At 44.3% G+C, this 24,867-nt stretch overlaps 1 protein-coding gene across 3 annotated transcripts in view; it reads right to left on the bottom strand.

Moving 5' to 3' along the window:
* The window catches only part of SVOP (SV2 related protein), a 140,884-nt gene that overhangs the window by 68,310 nt on the left and 47,707 nt on the right, over positions 1 to 24,867 (bottom strand). For 2 of the 3 annotated variants that reach the window (XM_073629985.1, XM_073629993.1), the window contains exons 2-3: positions 4,141 to 4,301; positions 2,283 to 2,368 (exon numbers count right to left, since the gene is read on the bottom strand). In XM_073629985.1, the coding sequence (XP_073486086.1) occupies positions 2,283 to 2,368; positions 4,141 to 4,301 (247 nt within the window). Of the gene's footprint in view, positions 1 to 2,282; positions 2,369 to 4,140; positions 4,302 to 12,090; positions 12,227 to 12,307; positions 12,366 to 24,867 lie in introns of those variants that run through there. The other variant, XM_073629976.1, reaches the window with a different exon arrangement.

The raw sequence follows: 24,867 nt of genomic DNA, 5'->3' as shown, positions 1-24,867 counted from the left end.
ATAATGGGGCCAATTGACTCTTTACACTACAGATCCAAACAGGCACTTCCAGCAGGAAGAGTGAGAGGTTATTGTATTAAACTGCCCAGAAAAGTTCTTCCTCTTGGCACTGAGGGAGAGAGAGAGAGGACACCTCTGTCTGAATAGTCACCTGCCTTATAAGCAGAGATCCAAGCCTGAGGCTGGGAGTGAGGGGGCAGCGCAGCAGCACCCACCTCCCAGCACGTGCACCACTACTGCAGGGAGACTGGAGCTTCCACCCACCCTCTGCTTCACTCTGCTGATCACCAGAGGCCTTCAGGGAGAGACCGTGGGGGCCTCCTTCTACAGAGAGATCAACGCAGCATCCCAAGGACTGGTGGGAGGGCTATTCACCGATTCTTGATACTTCTAACAATGACTGAGCCAATGAGAGCAGGAAACCTAGTGTTTCCAATCCATACTGCACCCATTCGGCACTCTATACTGTACTTATTCCAAACCTAGACTGCACCAATACCAACCCTATACCGCATTATACCGAACCTTTACTGCATCTGAATGACACCTACCTTGACTGTGTCAAGGCTATACTGTACCTATTCTACATGCAGTTTAACTGGGACTGTCGTTAAGTGCACCAAAGCTCTTGAAGGGCCCCACTGATAGCCAGCAGAAGTCACCTTTGTTTCTCTGCTCCCCCCTCCTCTCCCATCCTCCTTTTCTTTTGGACAGTGCATACCCAGATGGTCTAGGCTCCTACGAGGGTTGCACTGTATATGTGTGTGTATATATATATATATATATATATATATATATATATATATATATATATAAACTATATTTATACCACTTTACAAAGCTCTGGTTTGGTCTCATTTTGATCATGCAGTTCAATTTTGGTCACCAATCTTCAGGAAATGTGCCTTCATACTGGCTAGCTTCGTGGCTAGAGGACCTCAATTATGAGGAACAACTACAAAAATTAAACTTATTTTTACTGGAGGAAAAGCAACTAAGAGGGGATATGATCACAATATACAAATCTTAAAATGGTAACTGTATCATTTGGAGAAAACTATTTAGTCTAAGATCTCTAAACAAGACATGTGGCAACACAATGAAAATGGACAAGAAGCTGTTTAAATTTAAACTGCATAAGTGCTTCTTCACTGTTATACCCTGTACACACGATAGGATTTATCTACGGAAAATGTTCGATGGGACCTTGTTGTTGGAAATTCCGACCATGTGTAGGCTCCATCACACATTTTCCCTAGGAATTTCCGTCACACAAAATTTGAGATCTGGATCTCAAATTTTCTGACAACAAAATCCGTTGTTGGAAATTCCGATCTTGTGTACAGAATTCTGACACACAAAGTTACACGCATGCTTGCAATCAAGCAGAAGAGCCGCACTGGCTATTGAACTTCATTTTTCTCAGCTCGTTGTACGCGGTGTACGTCACCGCGTTCTTGACGTTCGGAATTTCCGACCAACTTTTTGTGGCCGTGTGTATGCAAGACATGTTTGAGCCAACATCCGTCGGGAAAAAAAACATGGATTTTGTTGTCGGAAAATCCTATCGTGTGTACAGGGCATTAAGAGTGGTAAAGATGTGGAAATTGGTAGCACCATGAACACATGTTGAGAATCTTAGAGTAGATACAATGTATAGCCAAAATTTCTGTTTCATTTTGTATAAATTTGGTAATGGTTAAACCCTTGTCAGGTTTTTCTGCCATCTGTGTCATATTTAGCAGATTTCCCCTCACATCCTGTCCTGTAGACATAGGAATTGTGGGCCAATCTCTCTGAAATGAGGTAAACCCCCTTTTAGATGGTTGTCAACAGAACAGGTCACCCCATTTTCCCTGATCTTGTGACAACTAAACATTTGGATTTTTCTCACTTTCTATCCCGGTGACATCTATGTGCCACAGCCCCAGTGTGTTGCCAGACAGTTTAGATAGATTGACAGGGGCTCAGAACAGCAATAAGTAGTGGAAGGGGGTCAGAGCAGATGTAGGAGTTTTCCATATTCTGTCAATAAAATTACCTATAGCTGTCAATTACTAGGTAATGTTAACCAGATAAAAGATATGCTGTGATTGATTGATATAGCTTACTGGCCTTCAAACATCACTTCAGTCTTTGCTTTTTGCATTCCCCTACTGAATCAGTCCAAAAAACTCGGTACAAAAACATTCAACACTAATACAACAGAAATATAAAACAAAAAAGTGTAGCGTGAAGGTTGCACAGACCAACATTATAAGCTGTTACTTATTGTTACTTGCCCAGGCCAGACCAGTAAGGATTGAGAGCTTCCATTGGAATTTTCCAAAGCCAATAGCTTCCACAGCATCTTCCACCATAAATGTATCTTCAAGAAAATGACAATAAATTCAGATACCATAACTCAATAGCAATGCTTGTTTGTTCAAACCCATTACTTCCGTTACAATTCTGTGTTTCACTTATCACTTAATTATTGCATTGCACTACATCCATATAGTCAATCTTTGTATGGTAGTGTGCCTCCATCCCTGGTTCAAATAAATGAGAAAGGAGATTGGGACTTTAAATGAGGCTCTCGACATTGTGGTGGTATGTTGTTGAAAAAACATGTTTAATAACATGGAGAATACATAAAAATACATATCAATGGTATAGAAGAAGTAAAAAATATATTGGATCATAAAAATACACATGCAAATACACATATAGCACGGACATTAAGGATACATAATAATATCAACTTGGCAACACATGATAATATGGAAATAATCAATGAGTAATTCCTATGAATTTTAGATATATACATGTCAATGGGGCAGCACATTGCAATATAAGTAGCATGATGTGGAATGATATGAACATGATTACTTGGTAGACAATAGACAGGGTTGATTACTGATACAGGCATGTATCGGCATCCTATATGCCAGGTGCGTTTTGTGTATGAACACTCATCAGGGGCGGATGCTCACGAGTATCTATAAACAGTGAAGTATAATTAGTCTAGTGTAACACTAATGCCGCGTACACACGAGCGGACTTTCCGGCAGACTTGGTCCGGCGGACCGTACTCCGTTGGACAATTCGATCGTGTGTGGGATTTTTTTTCCCCAAAAGTCAGACGGACCTAGAAATAAAACATGTTTCAAATCTTTCCGACGGACTCGAGTCTAGTAGAAAAATCCGCTCGTCTGTATGCTAGTCTGACAGACTAAAACCGACGCTAGGGCAGCTACTGGGTACTGGCTATCAACTTCCATATTTTAGTCCGGTCGTAGGTCATCACGTACGAATTAGTCGGACTTTGGTGTGATCGTGTGTGTCCAAGTCTGTTTGTTTGAAAGTCCGGCAGACGTACGCTGCAAAGTCCGTCGGAAAGACTGTCGGACCTAGTCCGTCGAAAAGTCCGCTCGTGTGTGCATGGCATAAGCTTGACAGGAGAAGGCAAATTTGCCAGTCCTGGATACTTACATGCAGGAAGTTAGTGATGGGGATATGTTGAATGTAATCATGTTCATATCATTCCACATAATGCTACTTATATTGCAATGTGTCGCCCCATTGACATGTATACATATAAAATTCATAGGAATTACTCATCTATTCTTTCCATATTATCATGTGTTGCCAAGTTGATATTATTATGTATCCTTGATGTCCATGCTATATGTGTATTTGTGTATTTTTATGATCCAATATATTTTTTACTTGTTCTATACCATTGATATGTATTTTTATGTATTCTCCATGGTATTAAACATGTTTTTTCAACACCATACCCCCACAATGTTGAGAGACTCATTTAAAGTCCCAATCTCCTCTCTCATTCACCCAGAGAGAAAATGACATCCACAGGGAAGTGGCATTTGCGTTTTGAGGACAGCTCACCAGCAGCAGAATCTTTAGTATGACATGGCCTTTAGTTACATTTTACTGCCCCACAATATGAAAAAGTGATCTCCAATATCAAGGAAAGAATGTGAAATCTACTGGTTGCCATTGTACAAACACTAATATCTACAGTGTTTATCAATACTTATAGGGCCATGACTTTCAAATGATCTGATTTGTCTGCAAACGAAAATGTACATTTCAGAAAGTCTTTAGTATTGCTATCTGCCATGAAAGAATTCTTACCATCAGTTGGGTTTGCAAACTCTTTTGGCACAATTGTTCCATCTTCAAGCTCCACTGCTTCCAAATCTGTGTGGACAGGTCCAATCTGTATCTCATGTTCCCCTGATAGATTATCCTCTTCTGATCTGGCACTTTCCCCAGTCCGACGGAATTTGACAACACTGATAAAGGAGATTATTCCTTTAGAGATTAAATCCTAAAAAAATGTCATTGTAAGCTTACATAATATACAGTTTATCTGTCATACCTACAAATAGATTGTACAAAGAAAGATCTCCATTTTGCATTTAGCAAACTACACTGTGAGAACTTAAACCAAACTCATAACAGTTTGGTTTAAGGCTGAAGTTTAGTATTTTTGGGAGGATACAGCACCAAACACACACATTAGTTATGTGTAAAAGTGGTTATCCCATTACCTGCAGGCTGCTGCTTTATGGAAAACTTTTCCTTTCAGTGCCTCCTTCAGAGCAGTGAGATACTGCCCTGAGTGACTATCTTCGAGTGCTGTGAGAGTTATCATGTGCTGCTGCTACTGTGAAGAGCTGTGCCGCTCACCCGCCCAGTTCTGATCTTTGTGAATTTAGAGACCTTGTACTACTATTCTCAAACAATGCATCGCATTCTGTGAATAGATGAGCAGTTGATTGACAGAATTTCCACCACCCTTTCACAGAATGCAATGCATTGTGGGACAATAAGGCCTCATTCACATTTACTGATCTGTACACTCAAGCGAAGGGCGGTCTTCACCCCCATGCACAGGTGTTCCCTGCAGCCCCCTGCAGCCAGCCTGTTTAACCACTTGACCACTGGGCACTTAAACCCCCTTCCTAACCAGACCAATTTTCAGCTTTCGGTGCTCTCACACTTTGAATGACAATTACTCAGTCATGCAACACTGTACCCATATGAAATTTTTGTCCTTTTTTTCACACAAATAGAGCTTTCTTTTCGTGGTATTTAAAGCAGGGTTCCCATTTCAAAAAAAAAATTAAAAGTCAGCAGCTACAAATACTGCAGCTGCTGACTTTTAATCGGACACTTACCTGTCCCAGGGTCCAGCGATGCGGGGGATCGAAGCCCCGCTCGTCCCCCGCTCCGCTCGGCAGCGCCAGCATTTTAACTGTGGGTGCCCGGCTGTGGCCTCACAGCCGGGCACCCACTGCGCATGCACGAGCCACGCAGCACGCCGTCACTGGCCTCGCAATCATCTGGGACCGGTCACGTGTCCCAGATGATTGACAAGAGGGACGGTGGAGAGGCGATCTCCCTTCCTGTGCCGAGGGAAGTGACGTCAGGAGCCCAGGCACCGAAGGAGGCAGACTACGAGGGACCCCCTAGCAACAGGCATTTAGAGGTGAGTAAAAAAAATAAATTTTCTCCAAATGTTTTTTTTTAATTTTTTTTAAGCACATTACTATTGTTATTATTTTTTTGGGGGGGGGGGGTGGAACTCCACTTTAATCACTGCTGGGTTTTTTATTTTTTGCGCTATAAATGAAAAAAGACGGAAAATTCTGTAAAAAAAAATACATTTTTCTTTGTTTCTGTTATAAAATTTAGCAAATTAGTATTTTTTCATAATAAATTTTGGCCAAATTTTATACTGCTACATATCTTTGGTAAAAATAATCCAAATCGGTGTATATTATTTGGTCTGTGTGAAAGTTATAGAGTCTACAAGCTATGGTGCCAATCACTGAAAATTGCTCACACCTGAAGTACTGACCGCCTAGCTCATTTCTTGAGAACCTAATAAGAAAGTAGACATTCAAAAGTATTTAGAAAGAGGCATGGTGAGTTTTTTGAAGTTTTTTCCCACAATTATTTGCAAAATCAAGATTTTTTTTCTTTTTTCACAAAAGTGTCATATTAGCAGGTTATTTCTCACACACAGCATATGCATACCACATATTACGCCCCCAAAATACATTCTAATACTCCTCCTGAGTACGGTGATACCACATGTGTGAGACTTTTACACAGCGTGGCCACATACAGAGGCCCAACATGTAGGGAGCGCCATCAGGCATTCTAGGAGCATAAATTACACATCTAATTTCTTGACTACCTCTTGCACTTTTGAAGGCCCTTGAGCACCAGGACAATAAAAACGCCCCAAAAAATACCCCATTATGGAAAGAAAACACCCCAACGTATAATCTATGAGGCATATCGAGTCTTTTGAACATGTAATTTTTTTTTTCAAGTTTTTGAAAAATGTGGAAAGAAAATGAAAACGCATTTTTTTTACACAAAGTTGTCCATTTTTACAATATTTCTAACATGTAGCATGTACATACCAAAAATTACACCCCAAAATAGATTCTCCTACTCCTGCTGAGTATAACAATACCACATGTGTGAGACTTTTACACAGCTTGGCCACATACAGAGGTCCAACATGCAGGGAGCACCATTAGGCGTTGTAGGGGCATAAATTTCAATTCTAATTACCTACCTATTACACTTTGAGGCACTGTGGTGGCATGGATAAGCTGTGGATGGGGATGGCTAAGCATGGTTGAGCCCTGAATGTGGATGGCTGTGTATGGCTAAGTATGGATGGGATGGCTGAGTATGGCTGGGTATGGCTGGGTGGGTACGGATGGGATGGCTGGGTATGGCTGAGTATGGCTGGGTCGGGTATGGTTGGGTGGGTATGGCTGAGTGTGGATGGGATGGCTGAGTATGGCTGGGTATGGATGGGATGGCTGGGTCGGGTATTGCTGAGGCTGGGTATGGTTGAGTGTGGATGGGATGGATGAGTATTGCTGAGTATGGATGGATGAGTATTGCTGAGTATGGATGGATGGATGAGTATTGCTGAGGATGGATGAGTATGGATGGATGAGTATTGCTGAGCATGGATGAGTATGGATAGCTGAGCATGGATGAGTATGGATGGCTGAGCATGGATGGATGGATGAGTATTGCTGAGCATGGATGGATGGATTAGTATTGCTAAGTATGGATGGGTGGATGAGTATTGCTGAGTATGGATGGATGAGTATTGCTGAGTATGGATGAGTATTGATGAGTATTGCTGGGATGGATGAGTATTGCTGGGGTGGATTAGTGCTGGAGTGGGCACATATCATCACTGTGGGCACTGCACATCCAGCCCACAGCGCTGCAGCACTTGATCTCTCCCCTCTCTGTACCGTTCGGTACGAGGAGGGGAGAGAGGAACCGGACGTGACGCCGGTTTGTTTACATGTAACTTCTCTGTCATTTTACATAGTTACATAGTAGGTGAGGTTGAAAAAAGACACAAGTCCATCAAGTCCAACCTATGTGTGTGATTATGTGTCAGTATTACATTACATATCCCTGTATGTTGCGGTCAGTCAGGTGATTATCTAATAGTTTCTTGAAGCTATCAATGCTCCCCGCTGAGACCACCGCCTGTGGAAGGGAATTCCACATCCTTGCCGCTCTTACAGTAAAGAACCCTCTACGTAGTTTAAGGTTAAACCTCTTTTCTTCTAATTGTAATGAGTGGCCATGAGTCTTATTAAACTCTCTTCTGCGAAAAAGTTTTATCCCTATTGTGGGGTCACCAGTACAGTATTTGTAAATTGAAATCATATCCCCTCTCAAGCGTCTCTTCTCCAGAGAGAATAAGTTCAGTGCTCGCAACCTTTCCTCATAACTAAGATCCTCCAGACCCTTTATTAGCTTTGTTGCCCTTCTTTGTACTAGCTCCATTTCCAGTACGTCCCTCCTGAGGACTGGTGCCCAGAACTGGACAGCATACTCCAGGTGCGGCTGGACCAGAGTCTTGTAGAGCGGGAGAATTATCGTTTTATCTCTGGAGTTGATCCCCCTTTTAATGCATGCCAATATTCTGTTTGCTTTATTAGCAGCAGCTTGGCATTGCATGCCATTGCTGAGCCTATCATCTACTAGGACCCCCGGGTCCTTTTCCATCCTAGATTCCCCCAGAGGTTCTCCCCCCAGTGTATAGAATGCATTCATATTTTTGCCACCCAAATGCATTATTTTACATTTTTCTACATTGAACCTCATTTGCCATGTAGTTGCCCACACCATTAATTTGTTCAGGTCTTTTTGCAAGATTTCCACATCCTGTGGAGAAGTTATTGCCCTGCTTAGCTTAGTATCGTCTGCAAATACAGAGATTGAACTGTTTATCCCATCCTCCAGATCGTTTATGAACAAATTAAATAGGATTGGTCCCAGCACAGAACCCTGGGGAACCCCACTACCCACCCCTGACCATTCTGAGTACTCCCCATTTATCACCACCCTCTGAACACGCCCTTGTAGCCAGTTTTCAATCCATGTACTCACCCTATGGTCCATGCCAACGCACCTTATTTTGTACAGTAAACGTTTATGGGGAACTGTGTTTTTTGACGGAGCGATCACGTGGTAAACGGCTATCAGCGGCCATTTACCGTGATCTGTGATGCGCAGATGTTCCAGGTGCGCGCCCCAGGGGGCGCACGGGACCAAGATTTTGGGAGGACGTCCATGGACGCCCTCCCAGAAAAAGCTGACCGCCCTGTAGCCGTCTTTCGGCTATGGCCCAGTCGGCATGTGTTTAACTCAATGACAGGTGGCTAGCTGCAAGGGCAGGCACATTTTGGAGTGTACATCTGTGCAGGTCCGATGCAGGGAATGCAGATGGTGAATATAATACTTGTATAATATTACACGTTTTTAAATGGTTTTAACCACTTGATCCCCTGAAGGATTTACCCCCTTAATGACCAGGCCATTTTTTGTGATACGGCACTGTGTCACCTTAACTGACAATTGCGCGGTTGTGCAACGCTGTACTCAAACAAAACTTATATCCTTTTTTTCTCCATAAATAGAGCTTTCTTTTGGTGGTATTTGATCATCTCTGTGGTTTTTATTTTTAGCACTATAAACAAAGAAAGAACGACAATTTTGAAAAAAAAAACTGTATTTTTAACTTTTTGCTATAATAAATATCCCCCCAAAAAAGTAAAAAACACTAATTTCTTCCTCAGTTTAGGTCAATATGTATTCTATTACATATTTTTTAGTAAAACAAAATCACAATAAGCGTATATTGATTGGTTTGCGCAAAAGTTATAGCATCTACAAAATAGGGAATAGATTTGTCTCATTTGCATTATTTTTTTTTACTAGTAATGGAGGTGATCAGCAGTTTTTAGCAGGACTGCGGCATTGCAGATCAGACACTTTTGACACTTTTTTGGGACCAGTGACATTTATACAGCGATCAGTGCTATAAAAATGCACTGATTATAAATGACACTGGCAGGGGTTAAGTGTGTCTTAGGGAGGTGTTTCTAACTGTGAGGGGAATGGACTGACAGGAAGTACAGAGAGATCGCTGTTCCTGATCACTAGGAACAGACGATCTCCCTCTACTCCCCTGACAGAACTGTTTGTTTACATTGACAGATCCCCGTTCTGCCTCTCTGAGGAGCAATAGCGGGTGGCTGGCAGACATCGCTGCCGCAAGTCATGCACATCGGCTCCGGCGATGCACACCCACTATAGCTCTTAAACGAACCGCCATACCAGTGCGCCGATTTGCGCAATTGACCCGACCTGCTGCCATATATCGGTGGCGGCTGGTCAGCAAGTGGTTAAACTGGAACTGCAGTCTGCTCACATAATTTGTAATAAAAACATCTTTGCCATTCTGAACTTTGCATATTATTTTATATATACTGTGATTCTGTACTTGCCAAATATGCTGCAGAAATCTCCCTCCACTAAGTCTGGCTGCAACCATTTTAACTGTGGGCAGCTGAAGCTGCTGCCTGTTCACTTCCTGGATTTACACAGAGGCACACCTCCAGCAGCCCTCATTGGCCCTCTTATGACTCATTCCCCCTCCTTTCCTGGCAAACTCTCATAAGACTGAGAGAGACAGCTGTGCATGATGTCATAAGCCTAGGCTTTTTACCAGACAAGAAAGAGGAAGTGGGCTGTATAAGGTATTTACTGGCAAAAAAAAGTTTTTATAACAGGCAGAAGGGGGCAACTCCCCACACTTGCAATGGCTGCTTTTAACTGTCACAACAGCGGAAGATAGCCACTCAGGGCAATATCTGGTAGCTATGTAGGACACACTGAAGGGAAGATTTTTACAAACAGCAGGCTATAGGTAAAATGATATACACCATTACATATAAACAATGTGTTTGGTGTTGTAGGCTAAAAGAAACACTTCAGCTCTAATTTACTGATCATATTTAAATGATATTTTCTGGTTGCCGACACGCTCAAGCTGAAAGAAACCACATTTCACAAATGTACAGTGCCTTGAAAAAGTATTCATACCCCTTGAAATTTTCCACATTTCGTCATGTTACAACCAAAAACGTAAATGTATTTTATTGGGATTTTATGTAATAGACCAACAGAAAGTGGCACATAATTGTGAAGTGGAAGGAAAATGATAAATGATTTTCAAATTTTTTTACAAATAAATACCTGAAAAGCGTGGCGTGCATTTGTATTCAGCCCCCTTTACTCTGTTACCCCTAACTAAAATCTAGTGGAACCAATTGCCTTCAAAAGTCACCTAATTAGAGTCCACTTACAGTATGTGAAATTTAAACTCAGTATAAATACAGCTGTTCTGTGAACCCCTTAGAGGTTTGTTAGAGAACCTTAGTGAAGAAACAGCATTATGAAGGCCAAGGAACACACCAGACAGGTCTGGGATAAAGTTGTGGAGAAGTTTAAACAAGGGTTAGGTTATTAAAAAATATCCCAAGCTTTGAACATCACGGATCACTGTTCAATCCATTATTCGAAAATGAAAAGAGTATGGCACAACTGCAAACCTACCAAGACATGGCTGTCCACCTAAACCGACAGGCCGGGCAAGGAGAGCATTAATCAGAGAAGCAGCCAAGAAGCCCATGGTAACGCTAAAGGAGCTGCAGAGATCCACAGCTCAGGTGGGAGAATCTGTAAACAGGACAACTATTAGTCGTGCACTCCACAAATCTGGCCTTTATGGAATAGTGGAAAGAAGAAAGCTATTGTTGAAATTGCTGTATTAAGCTTGTCCACCAAATAGGGACCCTCTCTCGAAGGGGATCTTTCACCAGCCTTGTTTAGAGGATGGGTCTGCCACCCAAAGACTGAGCCACAAGGCAGGTCTTGCTGTGAATGCATAAAGCATCACGCATGCCAGGGATTTGATTATGTCAATGGCGGCTCTGCAATGAACCCCACTGTCAGCCTTAGGTTGTTGAGCGAGGACATTATTTCGGTCTTATACCGATTGCTGGCAATGGTTGATTTTGAATATCCAGACCTCCTAGGCTCTGGAGATTGCTGCTATGGCTATCCATAGCTTGCATGCCCCTCCTGCGACTGTGTAGACCTTTTCCATGCCCAAGTCTACCCTCCAGTCAAGGATGTCCCTGAAAGAGACTGCATCATCTAGCTGCAACGTGACATGCCTGGCAAAGCACATCAGGACTGTGTCGACTACAGGTGGGTTTTCCAAATGTTTAACATCCTCAGGGATACAGTTTGGCCAGGCGGCTCTGAAAAAAAACGTGTTTTTCTCTGGCTGCCGCCACTCATATTCTATTATGCTTTTAATTTTGTCCATGAAGGGAAAGGTGAAACCCTCTCTCTTCCTGTTCTTGAAATAGCAGCGCTAGTTAGCGCCTGGGCCTGTTCAGCCCCGAATCTTAGCTGAGACGTAGTCATCTGGGACAAAGAAGGGGCTTGCTGATGTGAGTGCTGCAGCTGTTCAGCAAATGACTTTAGCGTGTCTTTGAACGCTTCTTTCATAAGGGACACCATCTCCTCCTTCCCTGCCTTCTTATACGTGGATGTGTCCTTAAGGCAAGTTTCGCAAACTGTTTTGCCAGGAAGCGACTCCTTTGAACAAGCCCAGCACATCTGGGACCCAGGCTGAGGATTATGGGATGGGCTTCTGGTACTCACAGGGGAGCATCTGAACCTCGATCGAGCGTGTCGGTCCCTTGACCTTTATCTGCGCTGGCTACCCCAGGATCTAGAGCGGTACTCTTGTCCTGAACAGCCTCTCTCTGAGTGAGGAGATGAGTGGTGTCTTGATGAGCTGGTAAGAAAATGTTAAGAAAGTAAGTACAAAAAAAATGGGAACATAACAATCCCATGTAGCGGTGTGTGAGCCCCCTACCTTCTCGACATACACTGGTCTTTTGGGGTTGGCATTCTCTCATAGGCAGCGATAGGAGATACAGACTGGTGAGGAAACACAGGAAAAACAGGTCATCTATGGTTCACACAGCCCACATAATCTCTGCAGCAGGCATCCCTGCCTACCTCACTCTCCTTGCTTGCAAATTACAGCAGCGCTAGTCCAGCACAATAGTGCTAGTCCTGGCCCAACGACCTCCAATTGGTCACTAACCTCATGCATCCTCCACCCACCTGACTTCCTGGAATCACTGTAGACCGCACCGCCATCTTGCTAGGGCTAGAGGGCTTGATTGTAATTGTACGGCAAGATCCCTGGGAGAGGAGAGAAAATGCCGCCCCTGCTGCAGACCCTTGGTCCACTTCTCAATGCCCGAAAGCAAGCAGTGGGGACCCCCGCACAGCTGAGGTGTGTAGCAGGCATAACGGGGGCTATGTCCAGGAGGGCCCAGACTGGTGGACAGCCGGATCCTTGATCCAGCAAGGTAGGAGACTGCACCAGGTCCTGAAAACATAGAGGAAAAGAAAGGAAAGCTGTTCAGTACGTGAGGGTCAAATTTATGAGGTAAGTCCTGATAGCATAGGGGGGGGGGGGGGGGGCGGGGCCTTACCCAGGAGTGGCTGACATGGAGCTGTCAGGAAACAGGTTTCTGTTAATCCCCATGCAGGTAGTCTCATTGATGTCAAATCGGACACAGCAGCTGCACAGACACTGCCCCCCAATCTGACATCCGTGCAGGTGCATGGCCCTGAAAGCAGACAGTGTGCATTTGGGGGCCAAGCTCATGCACCCACACATACAGTGCCTTGAAAAATTATTCCTACCCCTCAAAATTTTCCACATTTTGTCATGTTACATCCAAAAATGTAAATGTATTTTATTGGGATTTTATGTGATAGACCAATGCAAAGTGGCACATACAGTATCTCACAAAAAGTGAGTACACCCCTTACATTTTTGTAAATATTTTCTTATATGTTTTCATGTGGCAACACTGAAGAAATGACACTTTGCTACAATGTAAAGTAGTGAGTGCACAGCTTTTATAATAGTGTAAATTTGCTGTCCCTTTTACAATAACTCAACACAAAAGTGAATATATCCCTAATTGTAAATGCCCAACTTGGGCCCAATTAGCCATTTTCCCTCCCCAGTGTCATGTGACTCGTTAATGTTACAAGGTCTCAGGTATGAATGGGGAGCAGGTGTGTTAAATTTGGTGTTATCGCTCTCTCTCATACTGGTCACTGACAGTTCAACATGGCACCTCGTGGCAAAGAACTCTCTGAGGATTGAATTGTACTTAGACCATACGCCGCGCACTACACCAAATTGATCTGCATGGCTGTCATCCCAGAAGGAAGCCTCTTCTAAAGATGATGCACAAGAAAGCCCATAAACATTTTGCTGAAGAGAAGCAGACTAAGGACATGGATTACTGGAACCATGTCCTGTGGTCTGATGAGACCAAGATAAATGTATTTGGTTCAGATGGTGTCAAGTGTGTGTGGCAGCAGCCAGGTGAGGAGTACAAAGACAAGTGTGTCTTGCCTACAGTCAAGCATGGTGGTGGGAGTGTAATGGTCTGGGGCTGCATGAGTGCTGCCGACACTGGGGAGCTACAGTTCATTGAGGAAACCATGAATGCCAACATGTACTGTGACATACTAAAGCAGAGCATGATCCCCTCCCTTCGGAGACTAGGCGGCAGGGCAGTATTCCAAGATAACGACCCCAAACACACCTCCAAGATGACCACTGCCTTGCTAAAGAAGTTGAGGGTAAAGGTGATGCACTGGCCAAGCATGTCTCCAGACCTAAACCCTATTGAGCATCTGTGGGGCATTCTCAAACGGAAGGTGGAGGTCTCTTTTTTTTTTTTTTTTTTGATTGTTTGTTGGGTATTCATATGTGTTCTTTATGATGGTGGATATTAATATGATCTGTAATGGTTTTTTTTGATCGATCAATATCGATATTTAGTATTACATATGTATTTTTTGGTTATCAATCCACGCACTGGACATGTGTTGTTTTTAAATGTATGTTAATAAACTTTCTTACATTTTTTTAATATATGTCTGAGGTATGACTGATTAAAAGTCCCGTGGGCCCAAATACTGGATGTTCTTGTAAGGTCTCTAACATCCACCAGCTCTGTTATGTCATAATGGAGGAGTCGAAGAGGACTCCAGTGGCAACCTGTGACGCTCTGGTGAACTCCATGCCCAAGAGGGGAAAGGCAGTGCTGAAAAATCATGGTGGCCACACAAAATACTTTTGGGCACAATTTGGACATTTTCACTTAGGGGTGTACTCACTTTTTTTGCCAGCTGTTTAGACATTAATGGCTGTGTATTTAGTTATTTTGAGGGGACAGCAATTTTACACTGTTATACAAGCTGTACACTCACTACTTCACATTGTAGCAAAGTGTCATTTCTTCAGTGTTGTCACATGAAAAGATATGATAAAATATTTACAAAAATGTGAGGGGTGTACTCTTTTTGGTGAGATACTGTAATTGTGAAGTGGAAGGAAAATGATAAATGGTTTTCAACATTTTTTTTACAAATAAACAGGGCTTTTTTTTCTCAGAGAATAGATGCAGGAACTCAACCACGAATCCCCCCCGTGCTACCTCAAAGTGTGGGTGTGACCAAATGGATAAGTGGGAGGACCTTAAAGTAACGCACAGAGTAAAGGACAATGCAGAGAATGCAGGGATCAGAAGTACATGATGCACGGGGCGCATGCGCGCGAGCGAAGGAGATGGCCGCCTGAGACCTCCGCGCCGCTGGCACAAACAAACCGGCCGAATACAGCACAGAGCGCACATCGCCGCCCCACACATACCGCGGCGGCTCCCGGATCACCTCGGGCCGCTCCTGGTGATGCATAAAGCGGCTAAAACAAAGCCTAAGAACTGGCAAGCTCACAGGCCCGCTCCGGCCTCAGGGAAGGGGAGAGGCAAGATGGCGCCCGACCCTCCAGAGCCAGACGATGCCACACAGCACTCTGCAGAGGATCCTGCATCGCCTGCTGACAGCCTGCAGCAGTTCCCCTCAGACCTGGTCAGTCCTCTCCCTACAGACACTGATAACATGCTAGCTAAATTCCGCAGCATAGTTAGGGATGAGATCACCGTAGCCTCCCGCAAGCTTTCTTCTGACATGGTGAGGGGTCTTAAAGAGATAGGCCACCGCACTAACCAGCTAGAACAGCGCATGGACCTGGCCACTACAGTACTAGAGGGACACGAGGAAGAGGTAGATAAAATGAATGCTGAGATTGAACTCTTAAAGGATAAGCTGGAGGAGGCAGAAAATAGAGCTCGCAGGGACAATCTCCGTATCCGCGGCATCCCTGAGAATATCACAGACTTACAAGGTACAGCAACTGCCTTTTTTACAGGAACTGGCCCCCGGGATCCCGGTAGACAGGTTGGAATTTGATTGCATACACCGCTCAATGGCCCCTAAACCCTCTGACGGCCCACCGAGAGACGTCATCATTAAATTCCATTATTACTGTACAAAGGAGAAACTCTTGCAAGCTGCCAGAGAACAACAAGATATCTCCTTTCAAGGAAATCCCCTACAACTGTTTGCTGACCTCTCGCCAGTTACAATTGCCAGAAGATGGGGCCTCAAACCCTACCTTCAAATTCTACAAACCCAGGGAATCAGGTACAGATGGGGGTTCCCCTTTAAGCTATCATTTTCCCATCTGAGCCGCCAGTTCCATGCTACCTCTCCGTCTGAGCTGAGACGCCACGTCCAGGAGTTACACCTGGATTTGCCTTCATCCTCTACAGAAGCTCCGTCCTCTTCCTCTAAACCTGGAACTGCCAGGCCTTCTCGCCAGCCCTCACAGGCCTCCCAGCGATCTATGCCTGGATCGCAGGAGCTGCGGGATCTTCAGGCCCAAAGGTTCCACAAGTCCAACAATGGCTGACATTGCTTCTACAACACCTCTTTGAGTAATCCAACTTGTTTCTATGCAACCCGGACCCTTATTACGACCGACGAACTTGGCCTGCCCACAACCACTTGCTCCCGGAAAATGCGTGTTACTCTAAATGGAATCCCCTGCTTTTCCTGTACTATTTACTAAGCCTGGCTCTTTGGTTGGGGTTATGCATCCCGCCATAGACTGCCCCAGTTGTGAGATGGTAGTCAGGGATGTTGACCCCCTCCTTCAGGCAATATTCTGAAGCACGGATTTTGGAAAGCCTCTACCCCCCTTGCCATACGGCTGTTTTCTAGAAGACAGGAACTGGCTTGCTGAATTATCCCCTCCCCAATTTTATTTATTTACTTTTTATTTATCCTCTTTTTATTCCCCTTCACCAATGTTTCCGGGACTAATATATCATTAGGGGGCAACATACCCCTGCAAGACGTATCTTTTATTGGTTGGGCGGGGCGGCTGTGGTCTTTGTCCCCACCCGCGGGTCCCTCATCCACACCTGGTGGCATGGGGGGCCCGTGGGTGGGAACTGCCCAGGTGGGTCTTTTGGCCCACCCGGCGACGGCGTGTCTTTGACCGCTGTCATCTGGGGTCCGGAAGTTTCAGGTGATGAAACCTTGTTGTTTGGTTAGAATTATTTTTATATTCTTCTTGGTTGTTTTTTTTTATTCTCCTTCTCTTATATATTGTTAACAGAATGGCTTAACTTGGTTCTTGAAGATTGTATTATTACCAGATTTTCTTCCAATTTTTTTTTTTTTTTTAGGCTCTGTGCTAACATAATGTTTAACTTGCAATTACTTTTATAAGAACCAGCCGGTGGTTCCAGCGGACCACTGCTCCCCCCATGAGTAGGTACTTGGCTGCGACGAATGTCTTGGCCAACGACCCACATCACCATGGACCTTTGAGTCCACAAATCGATGCAAATTGGTTTTCATTACATACCCTACTTCAAACTTATTTTGGTAAATTTAAACCACATGCCTTCCTCTTTTCTCTTTTCTCTCTCGCTACCTTCTTTCTCCTCTCCTCTCCCACTCTTCCCTTTTGGTCCCTGGGGTCCGCGACTGGAACCTTTCATAGCAGCACACCCTTGATCCCATGACCCTCCACTGGTTATCCCTGAATGTTCAGGGCATGAACTCTCCTCAAAAAAGGGTCAAGATATTTAAATACCTCAAACAACAAAAGATAGACATTGCGTGCCTACAGGAAACGCATTTCTCTTCCTCATCCTGCCCTAAATATTTTGCAGCAGACTACCCCCAGGTGTATTTAGCCAACGGCCCTACCAAACAAAGAGGAGTCCTGATTGCTATACGCAAATCTATTCCATTTATTTGCAGTAAACAGATCGCTGACCCAAATGGCAGGTACCTAATAGTACAGAGCACCATTCAAGACAATGATGTAACCATAATGTCTTACTACGCCCCGAATAGAAACCCGGGACCCTTCTTGACCCACATCTGCTCTCTCTTGAAGTTACACCAGAAGGGTACCCTCCTGCTAGCGTGTGATTCTAATGTGTCATTGAATCCCTCTATTGACAACTACCCACCGGATCATAAGCCCCCCTCCCCTGCCGCCAAAATATTTAAATACTCCCTACAATCTCACGACCTGGTTGACGTGTGGAGGGAATTGCACCCTCTGGGTAGGGACTTCACTCATTACTCACATCCCCATCACTCTCACTCTAGAATAGATCACATGTTTGTACTAAGAAAACACCTCTCACTGGTAGATTCATGCTCTGTGCTTGCCGTTCCATGGACAGATCATGACCCTATTGTGACAGTGCTCCACTCTATTATAAGCAAACCCCAACATTCCCCCTGGATCATGAATGACTCTCTCCTCTCCTTCAAAGACATTTTTAAAGATATCCACGACACTTCCGAGGAATATTTCAAACTCAATGTAGGATCGGTCTCATCCCCGGTCACACTTTGGGAAGCTTATAAAGCAGTCCTTCGGGGCCACGTTATTAGGATTGCATCCCGACGTAAACGGGAACGGGCGCAAGTCCGCCGCACGTTAGAACACCAATTGGAGACCTTATCCGAGACCTTTAAACAATCTCCCACTCCGGATAATCACAGGCTCCTAGACAAAGCTCGTACAGATTTAGACTTGTGCCTGACAGATGAAGCAGAGCGCACACTACGCTGGGCCAGACAAAAATGGTATGCCAAGGCCAACAAACCCAATGCAATGTTGTCTAATAGACTACGCACTTTCACCCCGAAATTCACTCCTATTACTCTGCGCACCCGTCACAATATCCTTACGGGAAACCCACAACGTGTTCTAGAAGAATTCAGACACCGTCTCACAAAACTTTACTCAACTCCCGACCATCCTCCCCCTCAACCCCCAATGATTTTCTGACAAATCTTTCCTTACCTTCTCTATCTGAGGCCCACAAATCACTCATGGACTGAGACATTCAAGTCTCAGAAGTCCTTCACTGTATTAAAGAACTGAAAGTAGGTAAAAGACCGGCCCTGATGGTTTCTCGGCTCTTTATTATCGGAAATTAGCTGATGTTATCGCTCCCCACCTCACAAGTATGTATAACTCGGTTAAAGATGGTGACAAAAATCACTCCTCCTGGGCCAACTTTAGGCCGATCTCCCTGATCAACATAGACATGAAAATTTTGACAAAAATCCTGGCCAACCGCCTCAACTCCTTCCTTCCATGGCTAATAAAAAAAGATCAGGTGGGCTTTGTCCCAAGGAGACAGGCTGGTGACGCTATCCGACATCTCCTACCAATACAACACATTGTACACAACAGATCTCTGGAAACAATGTTTTTGTCTTTGGACATTACTAAAGCCTTTGATACCCTGTCCTGGCCCTATCTTATACAGGTATTAAACCGCTATGGGTTTGGTGCGTCCTTTATGAACTGGGTTTCAGCTATTTATGATGCCCCCCAAGCTAAAGTGAAATATTATGGATTTGAGTCACCTACCTTTCCTATCCAAAAAGGGACCCGTCAGGGCTGCCCCCTCTCTCCACTTCTATTTATTTTGGCACTGGAACCTCTGGCTGAGGCTATCCGATCTCACCCGGACATAGAGGGGGTAGAAATTGCGAGTTCCCCTCACAAACTATCCCTGTTTGCGGACGACATCCTGCTTACTATTACTAAGCCTAGAATCACCTTACCTAATCTGCTGTCCTTTTTAAACACCTTTGCCTTGATTTCGGGTCTAGCAGTCAATCCCTCTAAGTCCAAAGCGATGTCGATTAATTTAGCGCCCCTTGAACTAGAACACTTAAAATCTACCGTTTCCTTTCAATGGTTGGCCTCCCTACCCTAGCTGGGGATTAAACTCACCTCGAGTTACTCAAGCCTCTACCAGGCCAACTTCCCCTTGCTTTTTGGGAAATTGACAGCTATGCTTAACTCTTGGTCTGCCCTCCCACTATCCTGGTTCGGAAGGATTGCAACTATTCGTATGACCTATCTTCCAAAGTTGCTCTATTATTTCAGGGTTCTACCGGTCCACATCCCACCCCATATTATACGCATTCAGCAACGAGACCCAGAATCAATAAAAGGGTACTGTATGCCCGCAGGGTCAATGGCGGCCTCTCGGTCCCTAATCTGCAAGCATACTACACGGCGGCGGCTATTGCCCCGCTATCACATCTCCATGAAAAGCAGCAAATGCCGTTGTGGGCCATCATTGACCTGGTGGACGCTCATCCGATACCACTGGCCTCTCTCCCCTGGCTCCCCAAGGCCCACCGCCCAACCAATATAGGCCCATGTTTGGCTCACTCACTTAAGTTGTGGGACTCGATTAAATACTCAGCGAGCCTGATCTCCCCGCATCTCCCTCTACTCCACCTTCTCCACTGCCCGCTATTTCCACCTGGTCGTGATAACCCGATGCAATTCACGTGGTGGTCCGAGAATGGTTTTGTAGATATCCACTCCATGTTTACCCCTACCAAGATTATTCCATTCGCAGCATTGCGATCCTCCCACGATATTCCCCTTAGGGAACACTACAGCTACATGCAGATCCGACACTTCCTACAACAACTCATTAAATCTCAACCAACCCCCTATACATTGACCCCTTTCGAAAGTTTATGTAGATCACGACCCCAATCCTCGGGTTTGATCTCTTTAATATACACAGCCATAATAGGCTCCAAGAAACCACCCCTGAGACCATATCATCTCCAGTGGGAGGCAGAATTGGGGAAAAAACTAGACCCAGAGGATTGGCAGGTCATGACTACTACTCTATCCAAATGCTCCAGGAATGTATTATTTCTAGAAAATGCTTACAAAATACTCTATCTGTGGTATTATACTCCAGCTAGACTTGCAAGCTTTATTTCATCCTACTCCCCCTTATGCTTCCGTGGGTGTACCCAAGAGGGAACAATGGCACATATTTGGTGGAAATGCCCCAAGGTTTGCAGATTGTGGATCAGAATCTATGCACTCCTTCGTAACCTCTTCAATACAAACATAAGGAGGGATCCCTATGAAGCTCTCTTAGGGAAACCAATTCTAGAGCTACTAAGACCAGAACGCCAACTGGCATCGCAAAATTTTTACTGCAACTAAATTGACCATAGCAAAGGCTTGGAAAACCCCAGTTCTCAGCTTCGAAGCAGTTAAAAACCGTGTAAACAATATTATGATTAATGAAAAGTTGACAGCTGTGCTATCAGACACACATGATAAATTCCTTCGGACATGGCAGCCTTGGGTGTCTCATGTCCACCCTTCCAGATTTAATCCTGCGCTACTCTCACTCTGAGATGCCTCCGTCCCCCCCACCCCGGGGACCCCCCCCTCACTCTCCACCCTCTCTTTTTCTTCTCTCTCCTCTGCTACACTATTTTCTCTCCTCTTTTCTTGGCCTTTTCTCTTCTAAATCTTCCTTCTTATATTCTTCCTCGCAACTCCTTTGACCTACAGACCAACCTCTGCTAGGTTGGACATATGATGAGCAACCGTTCTAAAGACATGGAAAAATTGTTACCCAGCTCCATATGGTCTCTTTCACATTAGATTATTAAACATCCAAAGTCTACCCAATCTGTAATAGGTATTCTTAATTTTAAGCATACTTTGCTAACATTTAACAGGTTAATATATCTATAAAATCCGCAGACCTCATGCAAACCCTCCTGAACTTCAGGACCGTGTAAGATTTGTTATGTCTAATATTGTTATATTTGTTATATATCCGCAATTTTATTGCAGATGTGTTCACATGGTGTGCCCACCATTGTTTTTTATATATTTTTTTTTGATGATCTTTATGTTCAATAAAAACCTTTGTACAAGAAGTACATGATGCACAGAATGCAGGGGTAAGTAATGTAGAGAGTGCAGGGATCAGGAGTAAGTAATGCAGAGTGTGCAGTAAGTGATGCCCAGGCCACTGTACAGAATACAGCCCCTCTAGCCAGTACAAACCCCTCTTCTCAAGCCCATATCCACCCCAGCTCAGATCTTATCTAGCAGCCCCAATCCCTTCTCCACCTCCAATAAAGCTCACCCCCCACAGCCCTAAAGCCTGATCCCCACGGGTGATTTGATCTGTGCTCTGTTTACCAACACAGGGATGCACAGGTGTTCCATGCATTCCCATACAAGCAGTCCCATTGGTGGCTGCATGGACACAGCCACAGAGTCTCAATATGACATCCATGTGGGTGTGGGTGCTTGTCCCTGAACTCACCCTGAGTGCTTCGGGGCTATACACTTTGCACCAATGTCACAGCTGTATCGGTACAGCCCCTTTGTCCCAATAGATAACAATGGGACTTCCGGCACAGGGATGTATGGAACACCTGTACATCCTTGTTTCAGTAAAACATTGCCCTGCATGGGGCACAGATAATCACTCCGTTTGAATCCCCCAGTCCACTCCCTCTGTAGAAACTATTACCTCCCAGCTTCCTGTAAAATAAAGTTTTACAAGTTAGTTCTAGAAGAAGCTGCTGAGCCACATACACTAGGTGGCACTGCAAAGTCTTACTGTACACAGGTCTCTATCTTGCTCCCTCGTTCTTCTGCTGTGTGGAAAGCCTGCTATTTATTTCTACTCATTATTCTAAGGCACCAGTATCAAAGAATGTACCCGTGCATGAGGGGAGAAGAGAAGAGGCCACCTGCTGCGTTCAGCCTTTTGCCGCCTGCTGTCCATTGGTAGGTGGAACTTGAGCAGGAGGAGAGCGATGTCAGATCACTCTGCCTCTCCTGCTTCTGCCTGCCGAAGCCCATAGTTTGCAGACCGCACTCAGCAACACTAGGTGATGGGTCGCCGGTGTTCTGACGGAACATCAGCACCTACTGGATTGAGGTACCACCCTCTTACCTACGCCATGGCCCACCCCCTCCTCTGCTGTTATGGAGATATGCAGGACAGGGAGGATTCTGTGTGGGAGAGCTGCGCTGTCACTTGGAGACACAGAAATGGAGCTCCAGTGTTAGTGACAGCAGTGAGCAGCAAGCACAGGGCCGGTGCGTTCCGGCAGAAAAAAAGCACTTCAAATAAATATGTGAAAAGTGTGGCGTGTATTTGTATTTAGCCCCCCTGAGTCAATACTTTGTAGAACCACCTTCCGCTGCAATTACAGCTGGAAGTCTTTTTGGGGATGTACCAGCTCTACCAGCTTTGCACATCTAGAGAGTGACATTTTTGCCCATTCTTCTTTGCAAAATAGCTCAGGCTCTGTTAGATTGGATGGAGAGTGTCTGTAAACAGCAATTTTAAAGTCTTGGCACAGATTCTCAGTTGTATTTAGGTCTGGACCTTGACTGGGCCATACTAATACATTAATATGCTTTTATATAAAATCAATTGTAGCTCTGGCTGTATGTTTAGGGTCGTTGTCCTGCTGGAAGATGAAGCTCTGCCCCAGTCTCAAGTATTTTGCAGACTCTAACAGGTTTTCTTCTAAGATTGCCCTGCGTTTGGCTCCATCCATCTTTCCATCAACTCTGACCAGCTTCCCTGTCCCTGCTGAAGAAAAGCATCCCCGCAACATGATGCTGTCACCATCATGTTTCACAGTGGGGATGGTGTGTTCAGGGTGATGTGCAGTGTTCATTTTCCACCACACACAGTGTTTTGCTTTTAGGTCAAAAAGTTTAATTTTGGTCTCATCTAAACAGAGCACCTTCTTCCACATGTTTGCTGTGTCCCCTACACGGCTTCTCACAAACTGCAAAATGCTTATGCTTCTTTGAACAATGGCTTTCTTCTTGCCACTCTTCCATAAAGGCCAGATTTGTAGAGTGAACAACTAATAGTTGTCTGTGGCCAGATTCTCCCACCTGAGCTGTGGATCTTTGCAGCTCTTCCAGAGTTACCATGGGCCTCTTGGCTGCTTCTCTGATGAATGCTCTCCTTGCCCGGCCTGTCAGTTTTGTTGGATGGCCATGTATTGGTAGGTCTGCAGTTGTGCCATACTCTTTCCATTTTTGTATGATGGATTGACCAGTGCTCCGCGAGATGTTCAAAGCTTGAGATATTTTTTTTATAACCTAACCCTGCTTTAAACTTCTATAAAACTTTATCTCTGATCTGTCTGATGTGTTCTTTGGCCTTCATGATGCTGTTAGTTCACTAAGGTTCACTAACAAACCACTGAGGGCTTCACAGAACAGCTGTATTTATACTGAGGTTAAATTACACACAGGTGGACTCTATTTACTAATTAGGGGATGTCTGAAAGCAATTGGTTCACTAGATTTTAGTTAGGGGTATCAGAGTAAAGGAGGCTGAATACAAATACACGACACACTTTTTAGATATTTATTTGTAAAAAAATCTTGAAAACCATGTATCATTTTCCTTCCACTTCACAATTATGTGCCACTTTGTTTTGGTCTATCACTTAAAATCCCAATAAAATACATTTACATTTTCGGTTGTAACATGACAAAATATGGAAAATTTCAAGGGGTATGAATACTTTTTCAAGGCAATGTATGTCAGATTGGGAGCAACTTCTAATCTATACAGCCACTGTGTCCCAACTGACATCAGTGGAACTTACTGCACAGGGACGCGCGGACCACCTGTGCATCCTCATGCGGGTAAGCATGGCCCTCCTCAGATGTAAGCTTTAGTACGCTCAGTGTAAACGAGGCCTTACACTTATACATTACTTAATATGCATGCTATAACTGTGGAAAAATATACAGTATGCTAGCCCTCTAATTTTTGTTAATTTAGTAATATAATTAGTGCAGGTGCTTTATTGCTGATCAATTGCCAACACACAAATCAACACAAGAAATTTTGCCTTTTAACCTGTAATAACATGGCCAATCAACTACTCTTTAACTGTCTCTGTCTGTACAATTACTGTCCCAATAGTTTTCTGTTCTTATATTGATCCTCTGACTACAGATTAACACTGACAGGACCAATCGATAATACTATCAGGTTATATTTAAACACAAATGTATAAAAATAAAAGTTGCATCAGAAGCCCCCTTCACATCAGAGTCGTCCTTTCCCACTAGAACCCCCCCATCACATGAGAGCTCCCTCCCTTGCC

The sequence above is a fragment of the Aquarana catesbeiana genome, linkage group LG01 (genome assembly GCF_042186555.1).
Source record: "Aquarana catesbeiana isolate 2022-GZ linkage group LG01, ASM4218655v1, whole genome shotgun sequence".
Classification (NCBI taxonomy): Eukaryota; Metazoa; Chordata; class Amphibia; order Anura; family Ranidae; genus Aquarana; species Aquarana catesbeiana.
The sequence above is the reverse complement of the archived record's forward strand: the minus strand, read 5'-3'. Positions and strand labels throughout refer to the sequence as shown.